At 40.7% G+C, this 27942-nt stretch overlaps 1 protein-coding gene across 1 annotated transcript; it reads right to left on the bottom strand.

Moving 5' to 3' along the window:
• Positions 1 to 13455: 13455 nt before the first annotated feature.
• On the bottom strand, positions 13456 to 16120 carry LOC130136075 (ethylene-responsive transcription factor WIN1-like). Its single transcript, XM_056306102.1, has 3 exons — positions 15771 to 16120; positions 14802 to 15433; positions 13456 to 13636 (listed from the first exon to the last, which is right to left on the bottom strand). The coding sequence occupies exons 1-2, from the start codon at positions 15854 to 15856 to the stop codon at positions 14815 to 14817; spliced, it is 705 nt and encodes a 234-aa protein (XP_056162077.1). The 5' UTR covers positions 15857 to 16120; the 3' UTR covers positions 13456 to 13636; positions 14802 to 14814.
• Between the last annotated feature and the right edge of the window lie 11822 nt (positions 16121 to 27942).

The raw sequence follows: 27942 nt of genomic DNA, 5'->3' as shown, positions 1-27942 counted from the left end.
AACTTGAGTTAACAAAAAAAAAAACACCCCCCCGTTTAACTTAAATTATAGGAAAAGGGAAAAAATTACGAACGAATGCGAAGGTTCCAACGCTCTGATTAACGATTTCTCGTCACACAGGGTGATCGAATGATTACATTACGAGGTTATTTAGCTGAGCAATCAGAACCGGCAATATTTTCAAGCCATGCGACGTAGAAACTAAGATAATGAAATATGACCCCCAAAAAGAAAAAAGAAACTGACATAATGAAGGACCGTCACCGCCGCGACATAGATTTATGAGTCGTTCGTCTAATTTAAAAGATTACGAGACTCGAAATGATCTATAAAACCGTAATGAAATCTTTTTATTTTATTCGGTTGGCATGGCTACAATCTACCTATTATGGACAATTACTCCAATCCAAAAGCCTCTTTCAGCCTCACATATAACTTATCGTTCAATACGAATAAATTTCTTATGAAATGATACTAACAAGATCGTCTAGCTAAGCAACGAAGAAACTAGTATAACAAAGGACGCGACGCGATTTTATGAGTCGTCGTTTACCTGCGCAATCGAAAACCGCCGAGAAATAAAATATCGTAAAAATCATAATAAAATGTTTTTTATTTTATTCATTTGACAGAGTTACAATCTATCTATGATGGACAAACACTCCAATCCAAAGCTTCGTTTTAGTCTCACATAATTTTTTCCTCGTTCGACATGAATAATATTCTTATAAAAATGATTTTTTTCGGGTCAACTTGTTCGTAATTTAATTTTTATGGGAAAATATCCTTCAGTATATCTGCAAACAAGGATGTGCATGATAGAAATAAATTGAGAACCCTCCCTCGTAATAGATGATGAAATGAGGTATGGATCGCTCGTTGACCGGACATCTTCAATAGATTTCAACCTTTGCAGTAAACACTAAATATATTCTCATAAATTATTATTTAAGTTGTCCTATGTTCCTTTTCCTTCAAATTTTGAGGACTCGGGGAGAAAAGGGTCTAATTCCCTTAAAAGCGCTAAATCGGGTCTTAATTCTGGTCTAAACTTGTTTTAGTCTCGTAAAGCGATACCAATTTTAGTTAGGGTTCATATTCTGGCCTGTATTTTTTTCTTTTTGTCTCGTAAAAAATACCGACTTTAGATCGAGTCTCAATTCGTACCCAAATCTTTTCTTCTTCTTCTTTTTTCTCTTATAAAAGACACAAACTTTCATTCGGTACCCAAATTTGGCCATCGTCAAGTTTCCGCCCGATGACACCGTGTCGTTCCACTTGTACTTTGCACATCACTATGCAAGACAAGAAAAAAAAAGTTTTGAGTAACATACGATGGGAACTCGACAATGGCCAAATTTCGGCACGGACTAAAAGTTTGTGTGTTTTTACATTAAAAATAATTGATCTAGAATTGGAATATGAGCTAATAATGTTCATATATTCTATACAATAAAAAAAAGAAGTCCGGATGAGAATTGCGACCCGAAGTAAAATTGATGCTTTTAAAGGAAATTAGGGGGAAAAAAGTTGTTCCTAGTAACCACCGTTGGATCTTCTTGGTTAAACCGTCAGATACATGGCACTGTTTCTGTCACCCCTTTGGACGATTTGCATCGAAGCACCCGTTGCGACCGGCCCGATCCGGTCCGATACCGTCACTGTACACCACCCGACCGACGATGGAGCCGTCGCTTCCTCCGATGGCCTCGGACTCCAGCACGGGGCCATGAATCCTCGGACTCTGCTCGGCCACGGTTCTTGCGAGCGGCATCTTCCGTGCCGCCGCACGGTTCATCATCGCGAGCTTTCTGGCGATTCTTCGGCGGGGGGCGGCTTGCCCCGACTTTGCCACTTCTCGACCCGCCGATGTCACTCTCGGACCCGCCATCCAGGACCACGCAATGGATCCCGCCTGATCAAGCTCAACGCCCAAAAACGGGCCTCTTGAGCTTCGACACCCTTAATGGACAGCATGTCCAAGGCCGTGGCTCCACCCATGTCCCCTTCAACAAGCACATCGCCTACTGCCTCTCCACTTATTGGGCCTCGAGCCCATTGTCCCGTCGACGAACACGACCCAAATGCACCCACAGAGCTCGCGGCCCAAGGATAAGGGAATTGGTGGGTGGGGACGCTAGTATCATAGGTACGGAGTTCGACTACTGCACTCTGCAAAGATGCAGAGCGAAGTCAGATAGAGAAGAGTTAGAAATAGGACAGACAGGTAACAAAAAAAAAAAATGACCCAAATGCCTTTCTGGTGCATCAATCCTCTAACTTCAATTTGGACAAGGCCAATGTCTCATCACAAGCACAAGCCCTCCGACCCGACTACCAGAGAGGCAACGGCAATCTGGCTACATCACGCTACCGTCGCTAGGACTGCTGGTGGTGGTCATCGACTTGCCCCGGACTCTCTGTCTCCACCTCTCACGCCCCCCGCTTCGCGCAACAACTCCGCGGTAAAATAACTCGGCGTCGATGGAGGATGATTGTCCATCTCAATGACATAGCATGTAAAAAGAAGAGAAAAGAAAAAGAATAAGCAAGCCTAATCCTAGAACACGAACAAAAAGTCTCGAACCTTTCTATCGGAACTTGTAAGGAAGAGTGGATGCTGATCGCCATTCAAAAACAATTTGCCAAGTAGCATTTTTCTTAAAGTATTAAATGATAAATTTCCAGTGCAAATTTTTTTTTTTTAAATAATGCGCGATTTGGATAAAGAGTCTTAGACTTGCAGTCGACCAAGCTCGTCTAAGCCATCCTATCGATGAGGTCTAATTGGATTTTGAGACTAATAGAAAGAATATTTCAAATAAGACGGTATTTTTTTAACTTAATGAGCAATTAGACTTAAGAGGATTTGATTGTAAGGCGCATAATCAATTTGCCCCATCTTATTGTCCATCCTTTTGATACCAATTTCTAATTTTGGAACCTACAACTCGTCTTGTGCCAATCCACTTATTTTAGGATACTCTGTGTTATTTTTTCAGATGAATAACATCTCGTGCTCCGTTTGTTTCGTGAAGAATCGATGATTTGAAAAATATTTTCCTAGAAATGACCGCTTGTTATAAAAATAAATGAAAGAAAAATCACAAACTTTAGTCTCTGTGAACATTATTTATCTCTAGCATTGTACTCACCAACACATTCAACTATTATTTTCTAAAGTATAACGAATTTATGCAATACGCAATACACTGATTATTTATAGTTTGATATTGCAGGTTGCTTACCGTTTTTTAATTTTTCAACATTTGTAGCACTCTCTATAAATCTCAATTTATCCAAATACTTCTTCGAAGAAAAGTTTTGATGGTTTTAGAACGTACAATGAAAATATAACTTCGAAATTACCTCTACATCTTAGACCACATGTCAAATATGGAGTTGGGAGACTTCTTAAAATGATTGCTTCTGCGGTTATCCATGTTTTGTCACAATAAAACCAAAGGAATAATCTATTAAATGGCACAGTATTAACTCTAAAAGTATCGTTGACTTGATTAGTCAAAAAATAAGATAATTAATAATTACGTGTCTCCCATGCAAATACTGAATTCACGATAACGTATAAGGCGGGAAAATTGTCCAAAAAATTTTAAACCTATTGCAATTTTGCCAATTCAGTCATAAACCTTTCAATTTTGCCAATTGAGTTTTAAACCTTTAGACAATATGTAAATTGAGTTCATATGGCCAATTTTGGCCGAAATTCAGTGACATGGAAATTTTTTAATAATATTTTTACATTTTTCGATTATTTTTTTCTTTCCTTTTGCCTTTTTTTTTTTCTCTTTTCCTTCTTTATTTTTTTTTAATGTGGCCAGGGAGGGCCCGTCCTTGCCCACTGGGAGGGGCCATTATGAACGAGGCTAGCCTTGCCTGCCGTAGGCAAGGCCGCCTTCGCCCACGACCACAATGGCCTTCTAGACAAGGGTCGCGACCACCTTCGTGATGCAAAGGCCATCCTGACAATGGCAAAAGCAAAAGTAGAAGGGTTGGACACGAAGCTAAGAGGGATGACGCGTGGCCTCCGTTTCTTATGGTGCGTAGTGCACGGCCATGGGCGAGGCCAGCTTTGCCGGTTGCGGGGGAAGGCAGCCTTGCTTACGGCTAGCGAGGTTGGCCTCACCCAAATCTAGCCCTCACCAGCCACAGTAAACAAAATAAAGAAGAAAAAGAGGAAAAAAGAGGAAAAAAGAAAATAATAAACAAGTAATTTTAAAAATATTAAAAATTGTTCACATCAGCGCTAGCGGTCTTACGTGGCAAGATTGAAGTCCACTTAAGTGAATTCCTGCCAAAATTGGCCGGATGGACTCAATTGGCAAAATTGAAATGTTTAGGACATTAACAAAACTACGATAAGTTTACGACTTTTTAGACAATTTTCCCTGTATAAGGCATATGCAATTATTATATTAAAAATTTCAACGTTATGTATCAATAGTGTTAACATATTCTATGTAGGAACTTAAATAGAAAGTTCGAGACTTATACATTATCAACAAAAAAATTCTTAACTGTACTTTTAAGTAAATATAGTGAAATGAAAGTTAAAAGGGAAACAAATTAAAAAAAGAAAAAAAGGAAGGAAGTCACATATGTGATTTGTCCCTTTAAACATCTCATTTAGGATCTAGAATAGATAAATTATTGTAGTAATACTTTTTTTTTTTGGCCAAAAGATGCATTGGTGATTGAAAAGGGGGAAAAAGGGAAGAAAAACATTAAAAAAGAGATAATAGTGAACGGGAGTAACTAACGAAAAGTGGGTGAGAGTAGAGAATGCACCCTACCAGCTCATTCATAACGATAGCACCATATACTTTACATTTTAAACTTTAATAATGATATAAGGAATCAGATTATTTTTTAGAATGTATGTATTTTACATAAGATGAGACGGTCGTCGATCATTTCCATCCGTTCAATTACGCTTATAAAGTATAAAGATGATTGTGCAAGAATTTTTCTAATGTGGGCTACATTAATTAAAATTGTAATTTACTGTTTTACTGGATTGGTCTAATGAAGTAAGATATAAAGATTCTTAATTAATTTAATATGTGACTAGTTAGTGTGGGCCAAGTAAAACCTAAACTGTGATAAGAGGGCATGCGGCTGAAAACTCTATAAATAATGCTCAAGTCTCTTCTCTAACCCTGATGCACAAATTACTCATATAAGGAGCAAAACGCTATTATGAGGGGCAGTCTCATTGAGCTAGTGATACAGAGGGCAGTAGAGGAAAAGTGCTTGAGTTTGAGGATCGACGCTATTCCACATCAAGAACGATGGATTCTAAATCAGGTGCGCAAATCCCTTTTTCTCTATTACAGTGATCTAGATTCTAGTTATGGAGATCTTGGGGTACCGTTTTCGCGACCATCAGATCGCATATAGAAAATGATGAATTAACATAGCAAAGCAAAAAAAGATGATATCTAATGAGTTCACATGTTAATTACCTAACGGGAATTCATTCTTTCCTTTAGATTGAATTTCACATAATCGGGATGATCTTGTTCAATTCAGGAAAATTCTCCAAAAAATCATAAACCTATTGTACGGCAGCCAATTTAGTCATTAACCTTTTAATTATGCCTATTTAATCCTAAACCTTTTAATGATTTGCCAATTTAATTTTAAGCTTTTCAATTATGTCAATTTAGTCCTAAATCTTTTGACAATACGTTAGCTTATGTAGAATCATGTTTTCGAATGTTAGAACTTACTTATGTGTTAAAATTTAAATCCATTTAATAAAAAATGGACATTAGACAAAAAAAAAGTGATGGAAAATAAAAAAGAAAAAAGTTTATAGTAGATGCGTCATATAAAATATGAAAGTCCTTTTGAAAGGAGTACAAAATTCAAAGTGGGGAGTTACATATACACTATGATTCTTAGCTTGATATTTTTTTTCTCTCGTTTCTCGAATTATTCTTTTATTCACTAATTATATTCGAATCATGTGTACATCTAATGTCTATTCGCCATTATCACATGGACCCGACCTTCCCAAGGTCCTCAGGGCACTTGTTTCCCTCGTACCACGATACAAGACTTGGGGCTAGGCGTGGGGACTCGATGTCACCCCAATTAAGTTGAACGAACACGAACGAAAGACATAAGAAATGGGAAAATGAAACAGCGATTGTGGTTATGTTTTTGAACGCTAAAACTTACTTATGTTTCAAAATTAACTTACTAACAAATGAGAGTAAGAAAAACAAAGTGATGGAAAAATGAAAAAGAGAAGTAAAAATTAGATGCATCATATAATAATTTAAGAATCTTTTTTGAAAGGGATACAGTAGGGAGTGGGTAAAAAACCCAAAACCCACTTTCATCTAATCTCACACTCATTGCTCTCCCTCCTATGCATTCGAAAAAACCCACATCTAATGTTATTTTCCAAGTATAAAAAGAATTATAAAATGAGAAAATTATCCAAAAAAGTCATAAATCTATTGTACTTTTACCAATTCAGTTCTAAACATTTCAAATTTACTAATTGAGTTATAAACCTTTTCATGTTTTGCCAATCGAGCCCATTCGGTCAATTTTGGCTAGAAATCCTCGACGTGGATGCCAACCATCTTACGTGGCACAGCCGGCACTGACGTAAACAAGTTTTGTAATTTTTGGCAAAAATGCAATAAGTTTAGGACTTTTTGGACAATCTTCCCACCATTAAAGGCATACAAAGTTTCGGGTAATTGATCCATCACATAAATGCATAGGACCTGATGGGTTATAATTGTTAACGACTAGGGACCCCATTCAAGTGGGAAATGAACACGCATAATAATGCACGAACAGCTCGCTTGTACGTGCTAATAAAACAACGAAGTAAATTTACTACATATGTGCAATAACCATTAGCTTGATAATTTTGCGCTTATTTCTTGAATCGTCTTTTTATTCCCTAATTATATTCGAATCAGGAGTACATCGAATGTCTCTTCGCCATTACCACCTGGACCCGACCTTCCCAAGGTCCTCGGGGCACTTATTTCCCTGCCTCGTACCATAAGAAAACGGGAAAACGAAACGAACGAAAGGCATAAGAAAACAGGAAAACGAAACGTGAATTAATGCGACAGCTCGATTTCGGAAATCGTCAATTGAGTTTTAAGCATTGAGGAGATCCCACAGCTACCCATGTGACATGTTGAGACTGGAGTGTCTAAGGCATTCAGATATTATCAAGACAAATGGTTAGGTGCTAGTCAGAATCATGAAAAGCTTCGTCAGTTGCACAACAGCACAGCCTAGCCTGTCGTGCAGGAAAGTAAGAAGCAGAAGAGTCCCACAATTCGAAACTCTACTTGAAAAAAAATTGCTAAGCTTAATCGATAGAGAAAATCGGATCACTAATTCCGAGAGTCCATTTCAGATGACAGCGTTTGGATCAGTAACGAATGAGACTGAGAATTGGCTTCAAGTAAGAATCTTTCCTAGAGTTGTGTTGCTTTTACTAAAGCACGGAAATTTATGTGTGAATTAGGCGCACGGTATAAGTTCGATGTCCAATCATTTCAAATGCAAACCATTCTATGTTTGGGCCATCTACTCGAGCTCTACTCGCATTTTATCTGGTATATGAGATTAGTAAGATATCTCTCTGCGCCTAGAATTTAGATGCCTAAATTGGATTTTCTTGTCAAAGAAAAAAGGCTCGTTTACCCTCATTCGCATGGCAATCATTAGTCATTCTCTTTGTTCTTGCACATGCACAATATTTCTAGCAGAGTCAGCAACACGTTTTAATGTTGGAGACGTAAATTGATTGGGTGCAAAATATGGAGATGATATTTGAAATTCTCCCTCTACATCTTAATACAACCCCATGACAATTGATATAAGGGGGCTGGAGCTAAATCTCTCTAGGACAATCTGACTTTTAGGCTATTGGAGAAACAAAAAATGAACTTTTTTTTGGGTTCTAAGTCGACTACAGAGTTATCAAACCTTCGCAAAACAAGTTTTTCAAAGATGGATTTGATGGTTTGAATGTGTGCAAGTCGTGCGACCTCCTACAAACAATGTATGGATAGAGTTCATGGAAATCGACCTAATTGACAAAGAAAAGTAAATTGCTTGGAAATTTGAGTGGAATTAGCGGAAATTAAAGCGAATTAAAGGGGCGGCGCATAGGATAAAGGAAATTAAAGGGAGAAAAACCAAGTGCAATTATTGCCGAGGAAAAAAAAATCATTGGAACGTAGAAATGACTAGGATTGAAGTCGATATGGAAACTACTGACGCTCAAATGGAAACAGCACGGACATTACTACGATATTCACAAAACACATTACGGATCGTTAGCTTGACTCGAAAATCGAAACTGAAATCAAAGGACTTTGCGACGAGCACGAAGAAAGTCCATGCGAGAATTTGGCATGTCTTCCTCCTTTGCATTCTTTCCATTTATAGATCTTGAATCTCCTCCAAACGGTTACTAGATAGATTAGGGAGTGTGTAGAGGCACTGGGAACTGCCCAAAATCGAATTGGACCAGCCCATATTCGGCGGTTCTCGATTCCAATTTACTGGAACTAATGAGTACTGGTCCGATTCCTAATTTCAGGCATAGAACTGTCTACCCACCAACTCGGACCGGTGTATATATATATATAAAAGATTACTGTTTACTTTAAGTGAAAGTGAGTTTTTCTCACTTGCCTTTTACCATTTATCCTACGGTCCTACTCATGTCTTACGATCCTCAAAATAGAAATAAAAGAAAGAAGCCCTAGCCTCATCTCACTCTTACCGTGAGAGTCTCATGTGGTCATGCCTTCAACTCTATCATTGCGTCGCGGACTTGCAATCGACTCACGCCTCACCTTCGGCCCTCCCTCATATCTCGCATCTCCTTTGCATTAGGCTTTCGCCTCACCTCGCCTTGCCTTCAACTCTGTCGTTGAGTTGCAGACTCGCAACCGAGTGAAATTTTCTGCTTGGGGGTACTCATTCTTTTGGCTATTGTTGGTGAATTCGATTTCCGACCTAGGGTACTTCAAATTATGTTGAAGTTTAGTTTGGGATTTGTCGGTTTTTGACTTCTTGTTGCTTTTTGCTCTTGCTCTAACTATGACTCTAGGTGATTCCGCTTACTCGAGCCTTTGTTAGCAGATAATTTCAGGGAATGCACTTGGTCACCATGTTTGTAGTCTGGTTGCGAATATGCTGGGATTGGGGACCCCATGGACCAACTCGGGAACCGGATCGGACCCATTGCCCGGTCCCGGGTGATTCGTGGAACCAACAGCAATTCCCACTTTCAATTTTTCAAACCGATCATTAATGGGCGGTTCTCGATTTCTTGCGTGAAACTGCTCGTCCGGACCATGCTCAGCCCTATAGATGCTCGTGTGCAATTTCCATACTCGATTGCTCTCACGTCTTCATGACTTCCTCCATTCCCAGATAACTTCCGAGTCACCGAGCATTTCTCAGTGACCCCTTCCATCACATTCGAGGTACATAGCTCAGGCTCCACAACTGTTGATGATGGGAAGATCCGAACGGCAGGGGGGGTTTGATTTTGTCCACCCGCGCTGGAGAAACGACTCGAAATCGCAATCACCTTTTAGCTTCCTTTTGCACTCGTAAGATGTGAGGTGTTGATGAACAGAGGAGCTTCCCTTTCTTGACCGCAGAGACACGAGAAAGGAAACATGCGGGAACCGCAAAGTAGGGGTACTAAATATGGCCCCACCCCCACACAACACACGAAAGGACACGACATTAGTGAAGTGACGAGTGCACGATTGCTGCCGGGAGACTTTTCGTCGTGTCCGTCAATATCAATCTCCGCATACCCCATCCTAGTATTTCCATTTCTACACCAGCGACAAAACGGGTTGTCGAATAGGGACGTGCAAAATAACCGGATCGAATCGGTCTAGAACTGACGATTTTCATAGGGATCGATCCGGTTTCTGGTTCTTATTTCTTAAAACCGGTGGGTACCAGATCGATTTTTTGTTCCAGGTGTGGAATCGACCGCCTGCCCACCCGGACCGGACCAGTACACGTGTATATATATATAAATTTATGGTTAATACTACGAAAAACCTCAAACTGGTACACCTGTGACAATTTTACTCCAAATCAATTTTTTGAGCACCAAAAATCCTAAACTGGTACACCCGTGACAAATTTACCCCGAACTATTTTTTTGACCACAAAAAACCCCACACTAGTGTACTTGTGACAATTTTACCCCGAACCAATTTTTTTACCACAAAAAATCCCAAACTAGTACACCTGTGACAATTTTACCCCAAACTAATTTTTTGACTACTAAAAATCCTAAACTAGTAAATTTGTGGCAAATTTACCCTCCGTTAATGTCAGTTAAATTGGATTAATATTACGAAAAATCACAAATTGGTAAACTTGTGACAAACAGAGGGGTAAAACCCCAAATTGGTACACCCGTTAACTACCGCGTGTCATCAAACTTAGCAATTTGACAGTAAAATTTAACATAAATTAACGGAGGGTAAATTTGTCACAGGTGTACTAGTTTGAGGTTTTTGGTGGTAAAAAAATTAGTTCGGAGTAAATTTGTCACAGGTGTACCAGTTTGGGGTTTTTGGTGGTCAAAAAATTGGTTCGGGGAAAAATTGTCACAGGTGTACCAGTTTGAGGCTTTTCGTGGTAAAAAAAATAGTTTTGAATAAATTTATCACGGGTTGTATCAGTTTGGGATTTTTCGTAATATTAACCATTAAATTTAAGCTTTTAAGTACTAGACTCAACCACTGGGGTTTGTCTCGGCGGCCACCCTTCCTATTTGGGAAGGGGGAAGGTGGAGAGTTCGAATCCATAATTTATCAAGGGAGTAGGGATGAGGACGTGTAATTTCAGACGTGAGTTTCTACTCTCATGCTCTGTTAAGATAAAAATTTTAAAAGTGAATTAAAAATTAGAATAGAACATATAAAAAACAAAAATACTAAACTCTCTCTCTCTCTCCAATTAATACAACACTGTCTCCCCCCCCCTCTCTTTCTCCTCTGTCTTTACATGATCACGGATCAACCATCATCTCTCTCCACTTTCCTCTCTCTTCATTTACTGCGGCACTCACTCTCTCCTCTTTCTTCTGCGTCCATCACTCTCGCCCACTTTTCTCTCTCTCTCTCTCCATTCAAAACCCCCTCATCCTCTCTCTCTTCAATTAATTGCGCTCTCTCCTCTCTTTCTTATGCGTCCAGCTCTGTCTCCTCTTCTCTCTCTCTCTTCGCTCAAGCTCCTGCATCCTCACTCTCTTCAATTAATACGGCACTCTCTCTCTCTTCTTCTTCCAGAAAAAAGTAGACCCTTGCAAGATCTCTCCCCCCCCCTCTCTCTAAATAGAGCTACACGTTCATGGCCATTTCTTCGTTCTCGCTGAGTTGGGCTCCAAGAACCTTCAAAGGAGAATTCCTCCGTTCTTGATTTCTAAACATACCTCGCCGTTTGCATCCATCATCTTTCACAGCCTGCCTCGTTGGAGCGAGTCGCCTCGAACCAATGTCCATTATTACCTTTCACAAATTTGCGTCCATTCTCTCTCTCTCTCTCTAGAGAGATGTAGATCTTCTCTCCACCATCTTTCACTCTTTTCATTCGTCGCCTGAATTTGACCCTTTCGTAAGAACCCGACTCTCGCTCCCCCTGCTCTCCCCACCCTCCTCCACTCCCGCTCCACCTCGTGGTCGTCGTACTCATCTCACCCCTCGTCTCGCCCTCTCCTACCTCTGCTCCACCCCACTCGAGGATCCGTGCCCGCCTTTCCCCTCCTCCTCCGCCACTCCCTACCCCTTCTCCGCCTCCCCGGTCGGTTTCATGGACCCACCCAGGAACTGGACCACCGTGGTCCGGCTCTCGGGTGAGTCAAAAAATTAGCGGGCGGTTCCCGGTTCTCATTCGTGGAATTGGCCCTTAGCAGGCGGTTCCCGATTCTAGGGTGGGAACCGCCTACCTGGGTCATCCTCACACTTATTGTCGGACGTTTGCCTACACAGTTTACGTGTATACCACAACAACAATAACGTGAATCCCTTTTGAATACAAAGTTAATATTACAAAACACTCCAAACTAATGCACTTATAATAAATTTACCATAAATTAAAGTGGACTAATGACAAATTGACCTCAAATTGATATATATATATATTTCAAGTGGGCTTATCATATCAATTGAGTTATTGTCATGTATCATGAAGCTCAATAATTTCACGGTAAAATTTGGCATGGAGGGTAGGTATGTCATGAATGTAACAATTTGGGGTTTATGATGAATTAATGACCCAAAAATTAGTTTTAGGTAAATTTATCATCAGTATACCGATTTGGGGTTTTTGTTGACCCAAAAATTAGTTTGGGGTAGATTTGTCAAAAGTATACTAGTTTGAGATTTTTCGTAATATTAACCCTTGAATATATTCAACGATAGGAAATCAAGGCATGAAAAAAAATATTTGATGCGTTTGTTATACGAATGACCGATCAATTCATTGATCGAGCGAGCTCGTCATAATGCAGAAATGGGATGAGATCCTCTAATAATTAGTAATTGCAATATTGCTGGCGTCTCGTTCGTTCAAATCATCGATCAATTTGAAAAAGGGTTGCTGTAAAAGTTATGGCCCAGTGTACCGACGGTTGAGAGTTTTGTCAACCAATGGAGACATCGCGCATGATAAAGGATCTTCGTCCTACGAAAACTGTGTAGGAGCTGGTGGATTTGCAGAAGGACCCGGTGATTTGCATCTTGCTTTATCTTAATATGTGATTGAAGTAATCTGTTAAATCAATTACGTGCACCACAAAATCTTGGCCTAATTATTAAATCCAACATTAATTTCATCTAATATGATCGAGATTACCAATTCGCTCGAATATTACTAGACACAAGTCGCAAATGACATCACTTATACATACCTCCCCCGAGGCGATGAAAGTAGGTTAAGTCTAGATTTAATTCTATAGTTTATGGCATTTTGCAATTTCGTCGTTTTGACTTCTTTTTCTTTTTTTCAAACCAAATCATCTAATTAATCTTTCATTATTAACTTTATCAGGATATTTTTTTTTGTCAAAAGAAAATTTCATTCATTTGTCATAATCAAACATGAGAGAACATAGAAAATTTCTAAGCAAAGCAAATCCCAAAAAAGTCGCAAAACAAAACAAAACCCATAAAACAAAATAGCATAGCTTGCAGCTATAAGAACGCTTGCATCCCAAAATACTAGATTTGTCACAGCATAAAAAAAATAATCAGCAGCAGATAATCGGAATCATCAATGGTGATGGGCACATGCCGAGCTCTTCCCATCTAAAAACTACGGTTTGCAGTGCGCGCTTAAGTTTAGCGTCCTCAACACCATTAACATACGAAGACAACAATAACATGTTGAACCACCACATATCAAATGTCTCTAAGAAACTCCAGATCTATATTTAGATCAAAAGTGAAAAGCTCCCAGATTTAGATTTACGCCTAAATTGGGAGAGGAGAGCTTTCGTCAAATCTCGGCAAAGTTATACACCCACGTCTCGGACATTCAGCTGGCTGGACCAGTAACGACGTTCCCACGAAATTTTCAGCTGCAAGCAAATTTATTCAGAATATTTTCATGGCAATGTTAATGCGGCAATTTGACCACCATGGCATGCGTCGTGCAAAGAAAAAATTAATGCAAGAAAACCATTTCATTTTAAATATATAGGAAGAATTTTATTATCCTGTTCCACTAAGAAAAACGTGGGTAATTATCATCGTTTAGTTAACTTATTTAACATGCTTAGTTAAGGGGGGAAGTCGAAAACGAATTGAAAGGGAGGCTGCAGCGGCTAGACCGGATCAATTTTTTGGTCACGTAGTTGCATCAAATGACACTATAAATCTTAATGATGTTACTGGTAGAATGATCTAGTCATATAAAATAAAATTAGAGGATGTGATTGCTAATGTTAGACTGTCCAACTCAAAAGTTTAAACCTATAAATAAAGGGAAATCACTTGTATATAAGAGCATATAAGACCCGTTTTTTGGACGGTAGGAAATGCGACCGGTGCAGCTGGCGTTATATTGACACCTAAATTTGCCCCTTGATGGCCGCACTTGGGGAGGTCATGACACGTTACAATAGCTTTAATATTATGTTAAAAAGTTCAACTTAAAAACTTAAGCCACAATCACAGTTGATGCAACGCTATTCTTTGGACATTTCTTATGATAACAATAACTCTGATACCATGTTATGAAATCTAACTCAAAAGTTTAAGTCAGTATGTGAAGGAAGATCACGTGTATATAAATAATATATAAGATTCGTTGTCAAGCGGTATATGAAAATATTTCGAAATCATAAAAAACCTTAATATAACCTCCTAGAAGCCAAATGACGCATGCAGTAGCATAACATCTCGCAATATATGACATGGTAGTTGAATAAAACAAACAAAAAGAAACAAAATTATAAGAAATGCTGTCAAGTGATAACCATGATAACCATCCCATCCTTTTCTTTCCTGCATTCAAACCACACATTTTGCCCCACAATTTAACATATTTACTTATACATCCCCACAATCCCCTAAATTTATTCATCTACCCCCAATTTCAGTCGTTATAAACATTATTTATCTCGAGCATCATTATGTTCACCAATACATTACAATTATCATTTCCAAAAGTATGACGAATTCTTGCAATACTCTATACACGATACATTTGTTATTTATATCATAAAACCACATTAAATTTACCATTTTTAAAGGACTAGAGATAAAAACTATCCTCCTCCTCCGCTGGGTTTCCAAATGGAGGGTCAGGGCAGTTCCTGTTCAAGAGCTCTTCAATCATTTGCAAGGCAATCCTCTCTTCTTCGTCCAAGCCCCCTCTCACCATCGACTCCGAAGGCGGCGGCGGCGGCGGCGGCGGTAACGACGACGACGGCAACGACGAAGAAGAAGTGGAAGGAGGATGAGGAAGTGGCAGAGGGTCTCCAGACTCTCCAATGGCATCGGCATTTTTTTTGCCGAGCTGTACGGTCATGACCCAGTTGGAGTCGGAGCGCTGGCCGGCGCGCTTCTGCCAGACGCCGATGTGGGAGTTCTCGGTGTCGAGCCTCAGGCAGGTGAGGGACGGCGACGGCGTCTTGCTGCATTTCCTGAGCTTCGCATGGAGGATCTCCGCCAAGTGCTTCGAGGAAGACAAGGAATTGGCGGCGGCAGCGTTGCTGTTGCCGCCATCGCCCGTTTTCGGGTCGCCGTTCGGGGTTTGAGATATTGGGAAGTTGGTCTTCGCGTTGCGGCCGCTCATCAGGATGGCGGCCTGGTCGTAGGCTCGTGCCGCCTCCTCGGCTGTCTCGAACGTCCCCAGCCACACCCTTCTCTTCCTGTAATTTGAGAGTACACGCATGATAAATAGATCCATGGTGGGAAATGAACTGATATATGATGAATATTCACGATCCTAACGAGAAACTTCTTTTTTTGTGTTTTGGACTGTCATTGACTCATTATACGCGATAAAAGTCAAGTTCCCAACTGCCTGACTCGAATTATTTTATAAAACCAGAACATTACCAGAAACTTATGGGGGCTTGAATATTTTGGTCATCAACACATTGTCAGCGAATGAGGCCGACTCAGAAATGTGGTGACGAAGCAATATCGCAGAACAAGAAGAAGAAGAAGAATGAGGTAGAGGATGAGGAGGAGGAGGTAACATACAACAAAGGATGGCGAATTTCGGAAACCCAAGAGCCCCAGTGACGCTGTCTCACGCCCCGGAACTTCTTGGACTGAACCATCTTCATCTCCTTCTGTCTTGTTTCTTTCTTTCTTTCTTTGTCCAGACGCAGACAGGGAGAGAAAATCTAAGTCACGATCGGACTGGTGCTGACGATGATGGAGTGTAGGATCTTGCGGAATATAAAGAGTGAGCTCTGGGGGGAGTTTGAAAAGTTGGGTGTCTCTGTGTTCTTCTTTTCTGTACTAAAGTAATAAACCGTCGGCAAACTATAAAAGGGGAGGCAAGTACACACAGCTTTTTGCAATCCAACCCCCTTGAAAGGGTCAGCCCCCTTCATCCACCCAAAACTCCACAATAAAATTGTTAACCTACCCCATAAATGGTAGGGGCTATATGCCACCTCCCCTTATTATTTCTAACTACCGTGTATGATGTATATAGATTCGGATCAAATGACTCTGGCCAGTGGTGCTGAGGTACCGCGAATTTTTTTTTTCAAACTTCTAATAAATGTCGGTAACAATAATGGCTTAATGGTACGGGATCGCAACTCTTGGTTTGCAAGGTCACGAGTTCGAGTGCAAACTCGCTTGCGATAGTAACACGTGAGGCCTAATACCCTAAAAAACCTCAAACTTTAGCTTTTGTCTCAAATTTACCTTTTGTCTCATAAAAAACTTCAAACTTTAGGTTATGTCCCAATTCTACCATAAACTTTTTTTTTGTTCCATAAAAAACCTTCAACTTTAGGTCTTATCCTAATTTTACCATAAACTTTTTTTTGTCTCATAAAAAACCCCCAACTTTTTGTCTTGTCCTAATTTTACCGTTCAATCTCAATTTTACCCTAAAATTTTTGTAGATTCACAAAAAATCACAAAATTTTACTTGAGTCACGAATCTGTCCCCATTAACCCTCTGTCCAAAATTTTTTGTTGACAACTGAGAGATGGAAAAATCCAAAGCACGAGCTGTTCGAGCGTCCGGAGTGCAAGCTCTCTGACCGTGAGAGAAAGCACAGGAGATCAAAGACTGAGTGCAAAATCACTAAGCGCGATTTTGACGGAGAGTTAATGAAAAGCAGATTTGAAACTCATGTAAAAGTTTGTGATCTTTTATGAGACAAAAAAAATAGAGTTAAATTGAAACTGAACCTAAAGCTGGAGTTTTTTATGAGACAAAAAAGTTTCAAGTAAAATTAGTACCGAACCTAAAGTTGAGGGGTTTTCATTAGAAAAAAAAAATTAGGATAAAATTGGGACTAGACCTAAAGTTGAGGGGTTTTTTATGGGATAAGAAATAGTTTAGGGTAGAATTGGGACAAGATCTAAAGTTGGAGATTTTTTATGAGACAAAAGGTAAAATTGGAACAAAAACTAAAGTTCGAAGTTTTTTAGGGTATTAGGCCAACATGGGATTCTTGTGTCGGCGAATGGATTTGTATCAAGCTGCGGTGGTCTTGTGGTATTTGTCAGGATGGGTTTGGACATCTACGGATCAGGTTGAGTAGTCAGTGATTCCATCCGAAAATTCCGTAATAGGTGTGAGACCCTTGTAATCGTGCCAAAAGCATACTCCTACGCGTACCCCAATCATCATCTTTATGGCGGACTGGCTTATTTATTCACACTATCTAGTTACTTGACGGAAAAATAGAAAGAAAAAAAAAACTCTCTCTCCATAAGCCACTCGATGATAACGACAATGCATACAATTCATTATGGATTTGCCCTTTTCTACATCTCCGATTGGAGGAATCCATTTATGGGCGATACTTATCTTGTTATCCATTAATCAAGAGGACCGGTGGGAAAATATAAGCTTTGCTTTTATGGTGGTGTATGCAAAAAGTCTGATGCCTTTGTCATGTTCTGAATGTAAAATTCATGATTGAATCCACTAAAATGACACGCAAACATTGTCATGGTGGCTGGGACCCCGTCTCATTAAGGGTAGAAAGAAGTCAAAGATAGTAAAGACTATTGTGGTGGGAGATAATTGTCATGCATTATTTATTGTATATGGTTACGAAGGTTAGATTCACCGAAATATCGACCAGGAAAAAAACATCTACGCAGAGCAAAACCGCGTGTTGTCATCGCATGAGACGACTATGTCTACATGAATGTTTTTGTTAAGAGTTCAATCCTATCGATTTTGCCATTTTATATCCAATGGAAACCCTCATTCTTCATGAAGAACATTTCGACATTTCGACGGAATTATGAACTGCATTTTTGTGTTTATGTTTGATGGTTTTGAAGATCAAGGGCATAAACTTTATACAAGGCGAAGGGTAGGTGACGGACCTTCTCATTTTCCTAGGTAAACCTATCTCCATCGGGAAATTAAATGACATTTGGCCCACTCGCATACTTCTAAAAATACCTGGCACTACCCCTACGACTACAACCACGTATTCGGGAAAATTATCCAAAAGTCATAAACCTATTTCACTATTGTCAATTCAGTCTTAAATTTTTTAATCATGCCAATTTCTTTTGATCGGAATAGAATTGCCGATTGAGTTCTAAACCATTTCAGATTTTACCAACTGAGTTCATTTGGCCAATTTTGGTCGGAAATCGCTAACGTAGATCCCGGCAATCCTACGTGGCGCGGCCGGCGCCGACGTGGACAAATTTTAATAATATTTTAATAATTTTTTCAAAATTTTAATTTATTTATTTTTTCTTTCTTTTCTTTTCTTTGTTTTTTTCTCCAATTGTGGCTAGCGAGGGCATCGTGGCCCTCACCCAGACCAGACGAGGAGTCACGGCCCTCGTCAGCCAACAGGCGAGGGTGTCGGCCCTCGCTTGGATTTGGGCGAAGGGTCCGATGCCCTCACCTCACCTAACCATAGTTGGGGAATAAAAACAAAGAAAAGAAAAAAAAGAAAATTTAAAAATTTAAAAATCGAAAAATATTAAAATATTATTAATAATTATCCACGTCAGTGCTGGCCATGCCACGTAAGACTGCTGGCATCCACATCAGCGATTTTTGCCAAAATTGACCGAATTGGCTCAATTGGCAAAACGTGAAAAAGTTTAGGACTCAATTGGCACAATTAAAATATTTATGACTAATAGGTTTAGGACTTTTTAAATAATTTTTCCTCACGTATTCTAGGTAATCACACCCCAACTATCTAAGTACATCGACACGCGCAACACGTGTATTAACCCTAATATATATGACAAAAGAATCCTCATAGAGGACCCTCAAGAACCCATAAAAAGGATGGATAATGAGCCTGAAGTATGCTCAAACTGGTTTTACCCAGTACAACATTATGAAAGAGCTTTCCATGTCAATTTTGCCCCTCTTGTAACTCCATCCATATCAAATGTTTTTGGGAAAAAACCACTAAAAACCCCGAACTTTGCCATCTGTGACACATTTACCCCGAACTTTTTTTTGTGACATCAAAAACCCCGAACTTTACTTTTTGTGACACATTTACCCCAATGTATTTAGTCCATGGGCATTTTCGTCTTTTTTGCTTTTTTTTTTTTTTTTTCCTTTCCGGCGAGGGGGGCCTCGCCGGCGCCGGGCGAGGCCGCCCTCGCGGCGTCGAGCGAGGGCGGCCCTCCCGGCGTCGGGCGAAGGTCGCCTCGCTGGACGAGCGAGGCGGCCCTCGCCCGACTCAGCGAGGTCGACCCTCGCCGGCGTCGGGCGAGGGCCGCCCTCGCTCGCCCAAGCGAGAGCGACCCTCGCCGGCGTCCGGCGAGGGCCGCCCTCGCTCGCCCAAGCGAGAGCGACCCTCGCCGGCGTCGGGCGAGGTCCGCCTCGCCCGGGCGAGCGAGGGCGGCCTCTCTCGATCTGGCGAGGTCGACCCTCGCCGGCGTCGGGCGAGGGTCGCCCTCGCCTAAGCGAGTGAGGCGGCCCTCGCCGACGCCGGGCGAGGCGGCCCTCGCCGATCCGGCGAGGGCAACCCTTTCTCGACGCCGGCGAGGGTCGCCCTCGCTCGACGCCGGCGAGGCCCCTCGCCCGGATCCGGCGAGGGCGACCCTCGCCGGCGTCGGCGAGGTCGCCCTCGCCCGGGCTAGCGAGGGCGGCCCTCGCCACTCGAGCGAGGTCGACCCTCGCCCGACGCCGGCGAGGGCTGACCTCGCCTGAGTCGGGCGAGGGCCGCCCTCGCTCGCCCAGGCGAGGGCGAACCTCGCCCGACGCCGGCGAGGCCCCCCTCGCCGGAAGGGAAAAAAAAAAGAAAAAGCAAAAAAGACAAAAATTCCCATGGATTAAATACATTGGGGTAAATGTGTCATAAAAAGCAAAGTTCGGGATTTTTGGTGTCACAAAAAAAAGTTCGGGGTAAATGTGTCACAGATGGCAAAGTTTGGGGTTTTTTCCCAATGTTTTTTTGACTGTTTACTAAATAGCATGCGGCTTCTGTTGGGGTTATTCCATATCAGTTGTGGAAGGGGTTGGTGGTTAGTTCATAATTGTGAGGGAAAGTCTCACCCTTTGAGCTAGCTTTTGGGATGAGAGAGGCCCAAGACCACCCAATACTGATATCAGAGCTAAAGTTACTAAGAAGTCTGGACTTAACAGTTATACGAGAGATATCAGTTGTTAAGGTTTTGACTCAAGACCTAATGTGTGAGGGGGAGATTGTTGGGGTTATCCCACATCGGTTGTGGAAGAAGCTGGTGGTCAGTTTATAAATGTGAGGGAAAACCTTACTTTTTGAATTAACTTTTGGGATGAGAGAGACCCAAGACTGTCTAACAGCTTCCCCATTTTAGACCAGCCTTTTTGGATTCCGCTAATTGAAATTCATTAGTAATAGAGACCGACACCACTCCTGTACGTCTTACTTAACTCGTAATTCTGTTGGGATTTTTGCGTCCAAATCCCATAGAATTGAATGAAAAGTGTGCGAATGAAAGTGTCCCACATTGAATAGAAGAGAGATGGGAGATGGGTTCAAATAGTTGAGCCTCACAAATGGGTTTGGGCCCCAAGGGGTACCCCACTTTTGTGGAAGGGAGAGGACCTACGCCAAGCTAGGTCGGTTCCCCCCCCCCCCCCCGCGCGCGCGCGCCGCCACCGTCCGGCCGGCTCGGTTCGGGGTCCGGGTCCGGGTCCATTCTCTATCGGTTTTTATTTTTATTTTCCGAACAGACACACGTTGTTTAGAAATTATTGATTTATTTATTTTGGACAAACAAACATGTCTGTTCGTGAGGTTCGGTTCGCCCGAACGAAAACCGAAGCCCTTCGTGACTGTTCACGAACCAAACCGGTTCAAGTGAACCTTCTTCGCTACTGTTCACGAAGAAGCTCGTAACTCTTCATTTTCGCCACTTTAATATGACCGAACAGTTGAGTTCGGGAAAAGTGACACTTCGTAGCATTCATATTCCCGCGAGACATTTTCCCGACGCACTCTAGACATTTTTCACTTCATCATTTCGTGCGATTATTCTGCGAAATTGCGTTCGAAGGGATCCTCCGAATACGTACCGCTTCGGAGGAACGAGATCCGTTCTATCATGGGAGACGATTGTCCAATATCCTCGGGTGCTGATTGAGGGGCCAAATTCGTCTTAAGGACACGACGTTATTTCGTTGGGCTCGGATTAACATTCTGCTTATTTGGTTGTACTGCTTTCAGGTTAGTTTTCCTAACGTTTGATTTTAATTTCTGGTATACGAACTTAGCCGACAACAATCTTAAGACGAATTTGCTTCGGTTCTGTTCGTATATTCTTATGCGTTGTTCATTGACTTTTTCTGTCAAATATCTAGATTGCCGTTCCTTTAAGTCGAACTTTTGTATAGTTCGTATGTTCCTTGTCATAGTCGTATAGGAATACGATTCTGTTTGTACATTCTGTTCACACATTCTGTTCGTGAACAAATTTTTTCGTTTCTGTTCGTATTAAAATTTTCAATTCTGTTCATGAACAAGTTTTTCGTTTCTGTTCATATTAGAAATTTTCAATTCTGTTCATGAACAAAAGATTCTGTTCGTAGTCATATATTTCCGATTCTATTCGTGAATATGTTCTGTATTTGTATTTCAGAAATGGCTTCGACTTCGACTCCGGTCAACCCTATTCCGAATCATGGAGAAAAGCCAGAAAAGTTCAATGGTATGGATTTCAAGAGATGGCAACAAAAGATGTTGTTCTATCTCACGACCTTGAACTTGGCTAGATTCCTCAATGAGGATGGTCCTAAATTGGACGTTGGAGAGACAAATAAAGAAAAGTTGGCTGCTGTGGATGCATGGAATCATTCTGACTTCCTGTGTCGCAACTATGTCCTCAACGGTCTGGACAATACTCTCTATAACGTCTATAGTCCGCTAAAAACGGCTAAGGAGTTATGGGATAGTCTGGACAAGAAATACAAAACCGAAGATGCTGGATTGAAGAAATTCATTGTCGGTAAATTTCTGGACTTCAAGATGGTTGATTCAAAGACCGTCTTAAGTCAGGTTCAAGAGCTTCAAGTGATTATGCATGATATTTATGCTGAAGGAATGACTCTAAGTGAGACATTTCAAGTGGCTGCATTCATTGAAAAACTGCCACCATCCTGGAGAGATTTCAAAAATTATCTCAAACACAAGAGAAATGAGTTGTCACTTGAAGGCTTGATTGTTCGGTTGAGGATTGAGGAAGACAATAGACTCTCTGAGAAGAAAGTTGGGAAGAACCTAGAGGTTTCAAAGGCCAATGTTGTTGAAGAAGGATCGAAACCTAACAAGAAGAGGAAAATGCCTAGCAAGTCTGGAGAGGGATTCACCCAAGGCCTGAAGAAGTTCGTTGGCAAGTGCTTCAACTGTGGCAAGTCTGGACATCGAGCCAAAGACTGCAGAGCCAAGAAAAGACAGAAAACTCAGGCTAATGTGGTGGAAGAAATTTCCAATGGTGTTGATGATATCAATCTAACTGCTATGATATCCGAGTGTAATATGGTGGGAAACCCAAGGAGTGGTGGATTGATACCGGAGCAACTCGTCATATCTGTGCAAACAGATCGATGTTCTCGTCCTACACAACTGTGGAGGGTGATGAAAAACTTTATATGGGTAATTCATCAACCTCTAAGGTTGAAGATGTCAGAAAAATTGCTCTAAAGATGACATCTGGGAAAGTTGTGACACTAAACAATGTGCTACATGTGCCAGACATACGCAAGAATTTAGTGTCCGGATCTCTTCTTAGCAAGAATGGTTTCAAGCTGGTGTTTGTGTCTGATAAGTTTGTACTCTCCAAGAATTAGATGTATGTAGGAAAGGGTTACCTTAGTGATGGTCTTTTCAAGTTGAATGTAATGACTGTTGTACCCAATGATGTTATGAATAAAGTTGTTTCTGCTTATGTGCTTGAGTCTCCTAATTTATGGCATGCTAGATTAGGACACGTTAACTATAAGTCGATAAAGAAATTAATGAATATGGGACTGTTGTCGAAGTTTGAATGTCCAAGTGAGAAATGCCAAGTGTGTGTTGAATCTAAATTTTCTAAGCCTCCTTTCCATTCTGTAGATAATAGAGTTACAGAACCTTTAGATTTAATACACACAGATATATGCGATATGAAATCAATACCGTCAAGAGGTGGTAATAAGTAATTTATCACATTTATAGATGACTGCTCGAGGTATTGTTATGTTTATTTGCTTAGTAGCAAAGATGAGGCTGTGAATGCTTTTAGAACTTATAAGTCCGAAGTTGAAACTCAGTTGAATAAGAAAATTAAAATGATAAGGAGTGACAGAGGAGGTGAATATGAATTTCCTTTGAGGAAATTTGTACCGAGTTTGGTATCGTTCACCAAATGACTGCTCCTTATACACCACAATCAAATGGTGTGGCGGAAAGAAAAAATCGATCCCTAAAGGAAACAATGAATGCATTGTTGAACAGTTCTGGTTTACCGCAGAATTTGTGGGGGGAAGCTGTCTTAACAGCAAATTTTATTTTAAATAGAGTACCCCACAAAAAGACACAACAAACTCCCTATGAGAAATGGAAAGGCAGAATGCCTAACTTGAATTATCTCAAAGTGTGGGGGTGTTTGGCTAAGGTTGCGGTTCCTAAGCCTAAAAAGGTTAAGATAGGACCAAAGACTGTTGACTGTGTTTTTATCGGATATGCTCAGAATAGCAATGCATATCGTTTTCTTGTTCACAAGTCAGAGATCCTAGACATACATGTTAATACGATTATTGAATCAAGGGACGCTTCGTTCTTTGAAAATATATTTCCATATAATATAGTATATGAGCCAATTGATAATAATAAGAGGCCTCAAGATACTATATCTAGAAGTGATCCAATGGAGGATGAACCTAGACGTAGTAAAAGACAAAGGACTTTCACGTCTTTTGGACCTGATTTCTTAACGTATCTGTTAGAGAATGAGCCTCGGACATTCAAAGAAGCTGTGACTTCGCCAGAAGCCCCGTTCTGGAAAGAAGCTATCAATAGTGAAGTTGAATCCATCTTGTCAAACCATACATGGGAATTGATTGATCTTCCTCCTGGTAATAAACCATTACAATGTAAGTGGATTTTCAAGAGGAAAATGAAAGCGGATGGTGCTATTGATAAATATAAGGCTAGGCTTGTAGTAAAAGGATACAAGCAACGAGAAGGTCTTGATTATTTTTATACTTATTCACTTGTTACTAGAATTACATCTATAAGGATGATAATTGCCATAGCAGCGGTGTATAGGCTTGAAATCCATCAAATGGATGTTAAAACGGTCTTCTTAAACGGGGATTTGGAAGAAGAAATATATTTGGAACAACCCGAAGGGTTCATTGTTCCAGGACAAGAAAAGAAAGTGTGTCGGCTTATCAAGTCACTCTATGGATTGAAACAAGCACCGAAACAATGGCATGCTAAATTCGACCAAGTCATGTTGTCGAATGGTTTTAAGATTAATGAGTGTGATAAATGTGTATATGTTAAGAACACTCATAATGGTTTTGCCATTTTGTGCTTATATGTAGACGACATGCTTATAATGGGCAGCGATAGTGAGGTTGTTAAGGCGACCAAACGCATGCTCACAAGTAAATTTGATATGAAAGATATGGGGGTTGCAGATGTTATTTTAGGAGTTAAAATCCATAAGACATCTGGAGGATTAGCTCTATCACAATCCCATTATATTGAGACGATTCTTGGAAAATGCAAGAATCTAGATATTGTACTAGTAAAGACTCTGATAGATGTTAATTTACATCTTTCAAAGAATACTTGGTGAAAGTAAGGCTCAAAATGAGTATGCTAGTATACTAGGCGTCTAATGTATGTCATGAACTCAGTACTAGGCCGGACATAGCTTGTGCGGTTAGCAAGCTAAGTCGATTTACAGTTAGTCCAAATGAAAATCATTGGAAAGCTATGAAACGTTTATTGGGCTACTTAAAACATACTCAAGATTATGCTTTGCATTACACAGAATATCCGGCGGTACTTGAAGGATACTGTGATGCAAATTGGATAACCGGCACTAAAGACACAAAATCGACAAGTGGATATGAATTCACACTTAGGAGAGCGGCAGTGTCTTGGAAATCATCCAAACAAACTTGTATTGCTAGATCCACTATGGAATCAGAATTTATTGCTTTGGATAAAGCCGGTGAAGAAGCAGAGTGGCTTCGAAATTTCTTGGAAGATATTCCTAATTGGCCAAAACCGAGTGCCCGCTGTTTGTATACATTGTGACAGTCAAGCGGCAATAGGAAGGGCAAGGAATGTCATGTATAACGGTAAGTCTCGACACATACGTCGAAGACATGACACAGTAAGACAACTTCTTTCTAGTGGAATTATCACCATTGACTATGTGAAGTCAAAAGATAATATTACGGATCCATTGACAAAAGGGGAATGGGTTTAAGGCCTATCAACAAGTCATCATAGCGGAAACCCTACCTAGTTGACTGGAGATCCCAAGATCTAGGTTCAAAGGGACAACTAAGTTATGACGACAGTGTAGAGTATTGTCAAATTTTTTACTCATTCCCGGATTAAGACAGTACTAATAGGTGAAGGTTAAGCAAAAGCTTTTAATGATTCTGAATTGAGTATGTGATATACTATATATTCAGAAATCACCTATGTGAGTGTGAAGTGAGGGCCGCTTCTGTGAGAATTGAAAAGGCCGAATTCTCTAAAACACTCATGAGACCAGGCGATGTTCATGGCCAAAACGAACACAACAGTGAGAACCAATTTTGTTCGAGAAACAGTTGTGTGATTTCTATTGTCTAGGCTTACACCAAAGGTCGACAGTTCAAAGACATCAAGTCTACTGATTGACCGAGTAAGTCCGATAGGTTTCACTAAGGAAAGTTCAAAGTTTCAGACTACTTATCCTGATGCAACGTTTTCTCATGGACTAATCGCACATTGCATCTCATGCATACACGAAGAGTCATGATATCATAACTTTTCATTCATGTTGGGGATTGTTGGGATTTTTGCGTCCAAATCCCATATAATTGAATGAAAAGTATGCGGATGAAAGTGTCCCACATTGAATAGAAGAGAGATGGGAGATGGGTTCAAATAGTTGAGCCTCACAAATGGGTTTGGGCCCCAAGGGGTACCTCACTTTTGTGGAAGGGAGAGGACCTATGCCAAGCTAGGTCGGTCCCCCCCCGCGCCGCCGCCGTCCGTCCGGCCGGCTCGGCTCTGTTCGGGGTCCGGGTCCATTCTCTATCGATTTTTATTTTTATTTTCCGAACATACACGTTGTCTAGAAATTATTGATTTATTTATTTTGGACAAACAAACATGTCTGTTCGTGAGGTTCGGTTCGCCCGAACGAAAACCGAAGCCCTTCGTGACTGTTCACGAACCAAACCGGTTCAAGTGAACCTTCTTCGCTACTGTTCACGAAGAAGCTTGTAACTCTTCATTTTCGCCACTTTACTATGACCGAACAGTTGAGTTCGGGAAAAGTGACACTTCGTAGCATTCATATTCCCGCGAGACATTTTCCCGACGCACTCTAGACATTTTTCACTTCATCATTTCGTGCGATTATTCTGCGAAATTGCGTTCGAAAGGGTCCTCCGAATACGTACCGCTTCGGAGGAACGAGATCCGTTCTATCCTGGGAGACGATTGTCCAATATCTTCGGGTACTGATTGAGGGGCCAAATTCGTCTTAAGGACACGACGTTATTTCGTTGGGCTCGGATCAACATTCTGCTTATTTGGTTGTACTGCTTTCAGGTTAGTTTTCCTAACGTTTGATTTTTCATTTCTGGTATACGAACTTAGCCGACAACAAATTCTAGTGAGAGTAATTTGTTAGTCCGAACTTACCATAGTCTTAATGTAAAATTCAGCATCGCCGAAAGAAGAGAGTGCACAATTCATCCAAATTAAGTTCTCCCCGGACGAGGGTACTATCCCAAAGGACCAACTCTCTCAAGTCTCGAACCCATGAAGCAGGACCACCATCGCCATGACAACTCATTAGAGAGAGAGAGAGAGAGAGAGAGAGAGAGAGAGAGAGAGAGAGCTATTCATTTTGTGCCTTTCGTGCCCCTTGACTCGGTGTGACTTTTGAGACCGTGGCTTGGAAGCATAACTTTCTCCTTTGTATAAAGTCGAAAAAGGAACAACACGCACGGTTAAGTCCCCCCCACCTGTCCACACATTTACTTCGTTTTGACTGGGATGTGTGCTCGTTGTACCCCTTAGTATGTACATGTTCTTCCCCCAGAGAGTAACTACACTTAGATTTTTTGTCCTGTGCAGAAAAAAAGAAGAAGAGGAGAAAAGGACCCAGTAGTGGATCCGTAATGCTGTGGAAAAGGACAACAAAAAAAGAGTCAGGAGGCTTCCTATGTGTTTGATATGTCGAAAATGATTGATCGACCGAAAATTATGTACGGTCAATGAAAATATGCATGCTTAAAGTTAGGAAAATGAATTCCCCGATTTGAAAAGGGGAAACATTTTCCTAGGAAAATGATTTTCCGGAAAACATTGTCATATATCATGAAGTTTCCTCCGAAACAAACCAAAATTTATTTTGTAGCGGGTATTAATGTTTTCAATTTCAGATGGAGAATATGATTTACAACTCAGGCATTGATAAAAATCCTCAATTGGACTGATGGTATTCAATTCATCAGGAATAGAGAACTTGT

The sequence above is a fragment of the Syzygium oleosum genome, unplaced genomic scaffold (genome assembly GCF_021117445.2).
Source record: "Syzygium oleosum isolate NSW1041296 unplaced genomic scaffold, Sole_v2.1 Sole_v2.41, whole genome shotgun sequence".
Lineage (NCBI taxonomy): Eukaryota > Viridiplantae > Streptophyta > Magnoliopsida > Myrtales > Myrtaceae > Syzygium > Syzygium oleosum.
This window is presented reverse-complemented; position numbering and strand designations above follow the sequence as displayed.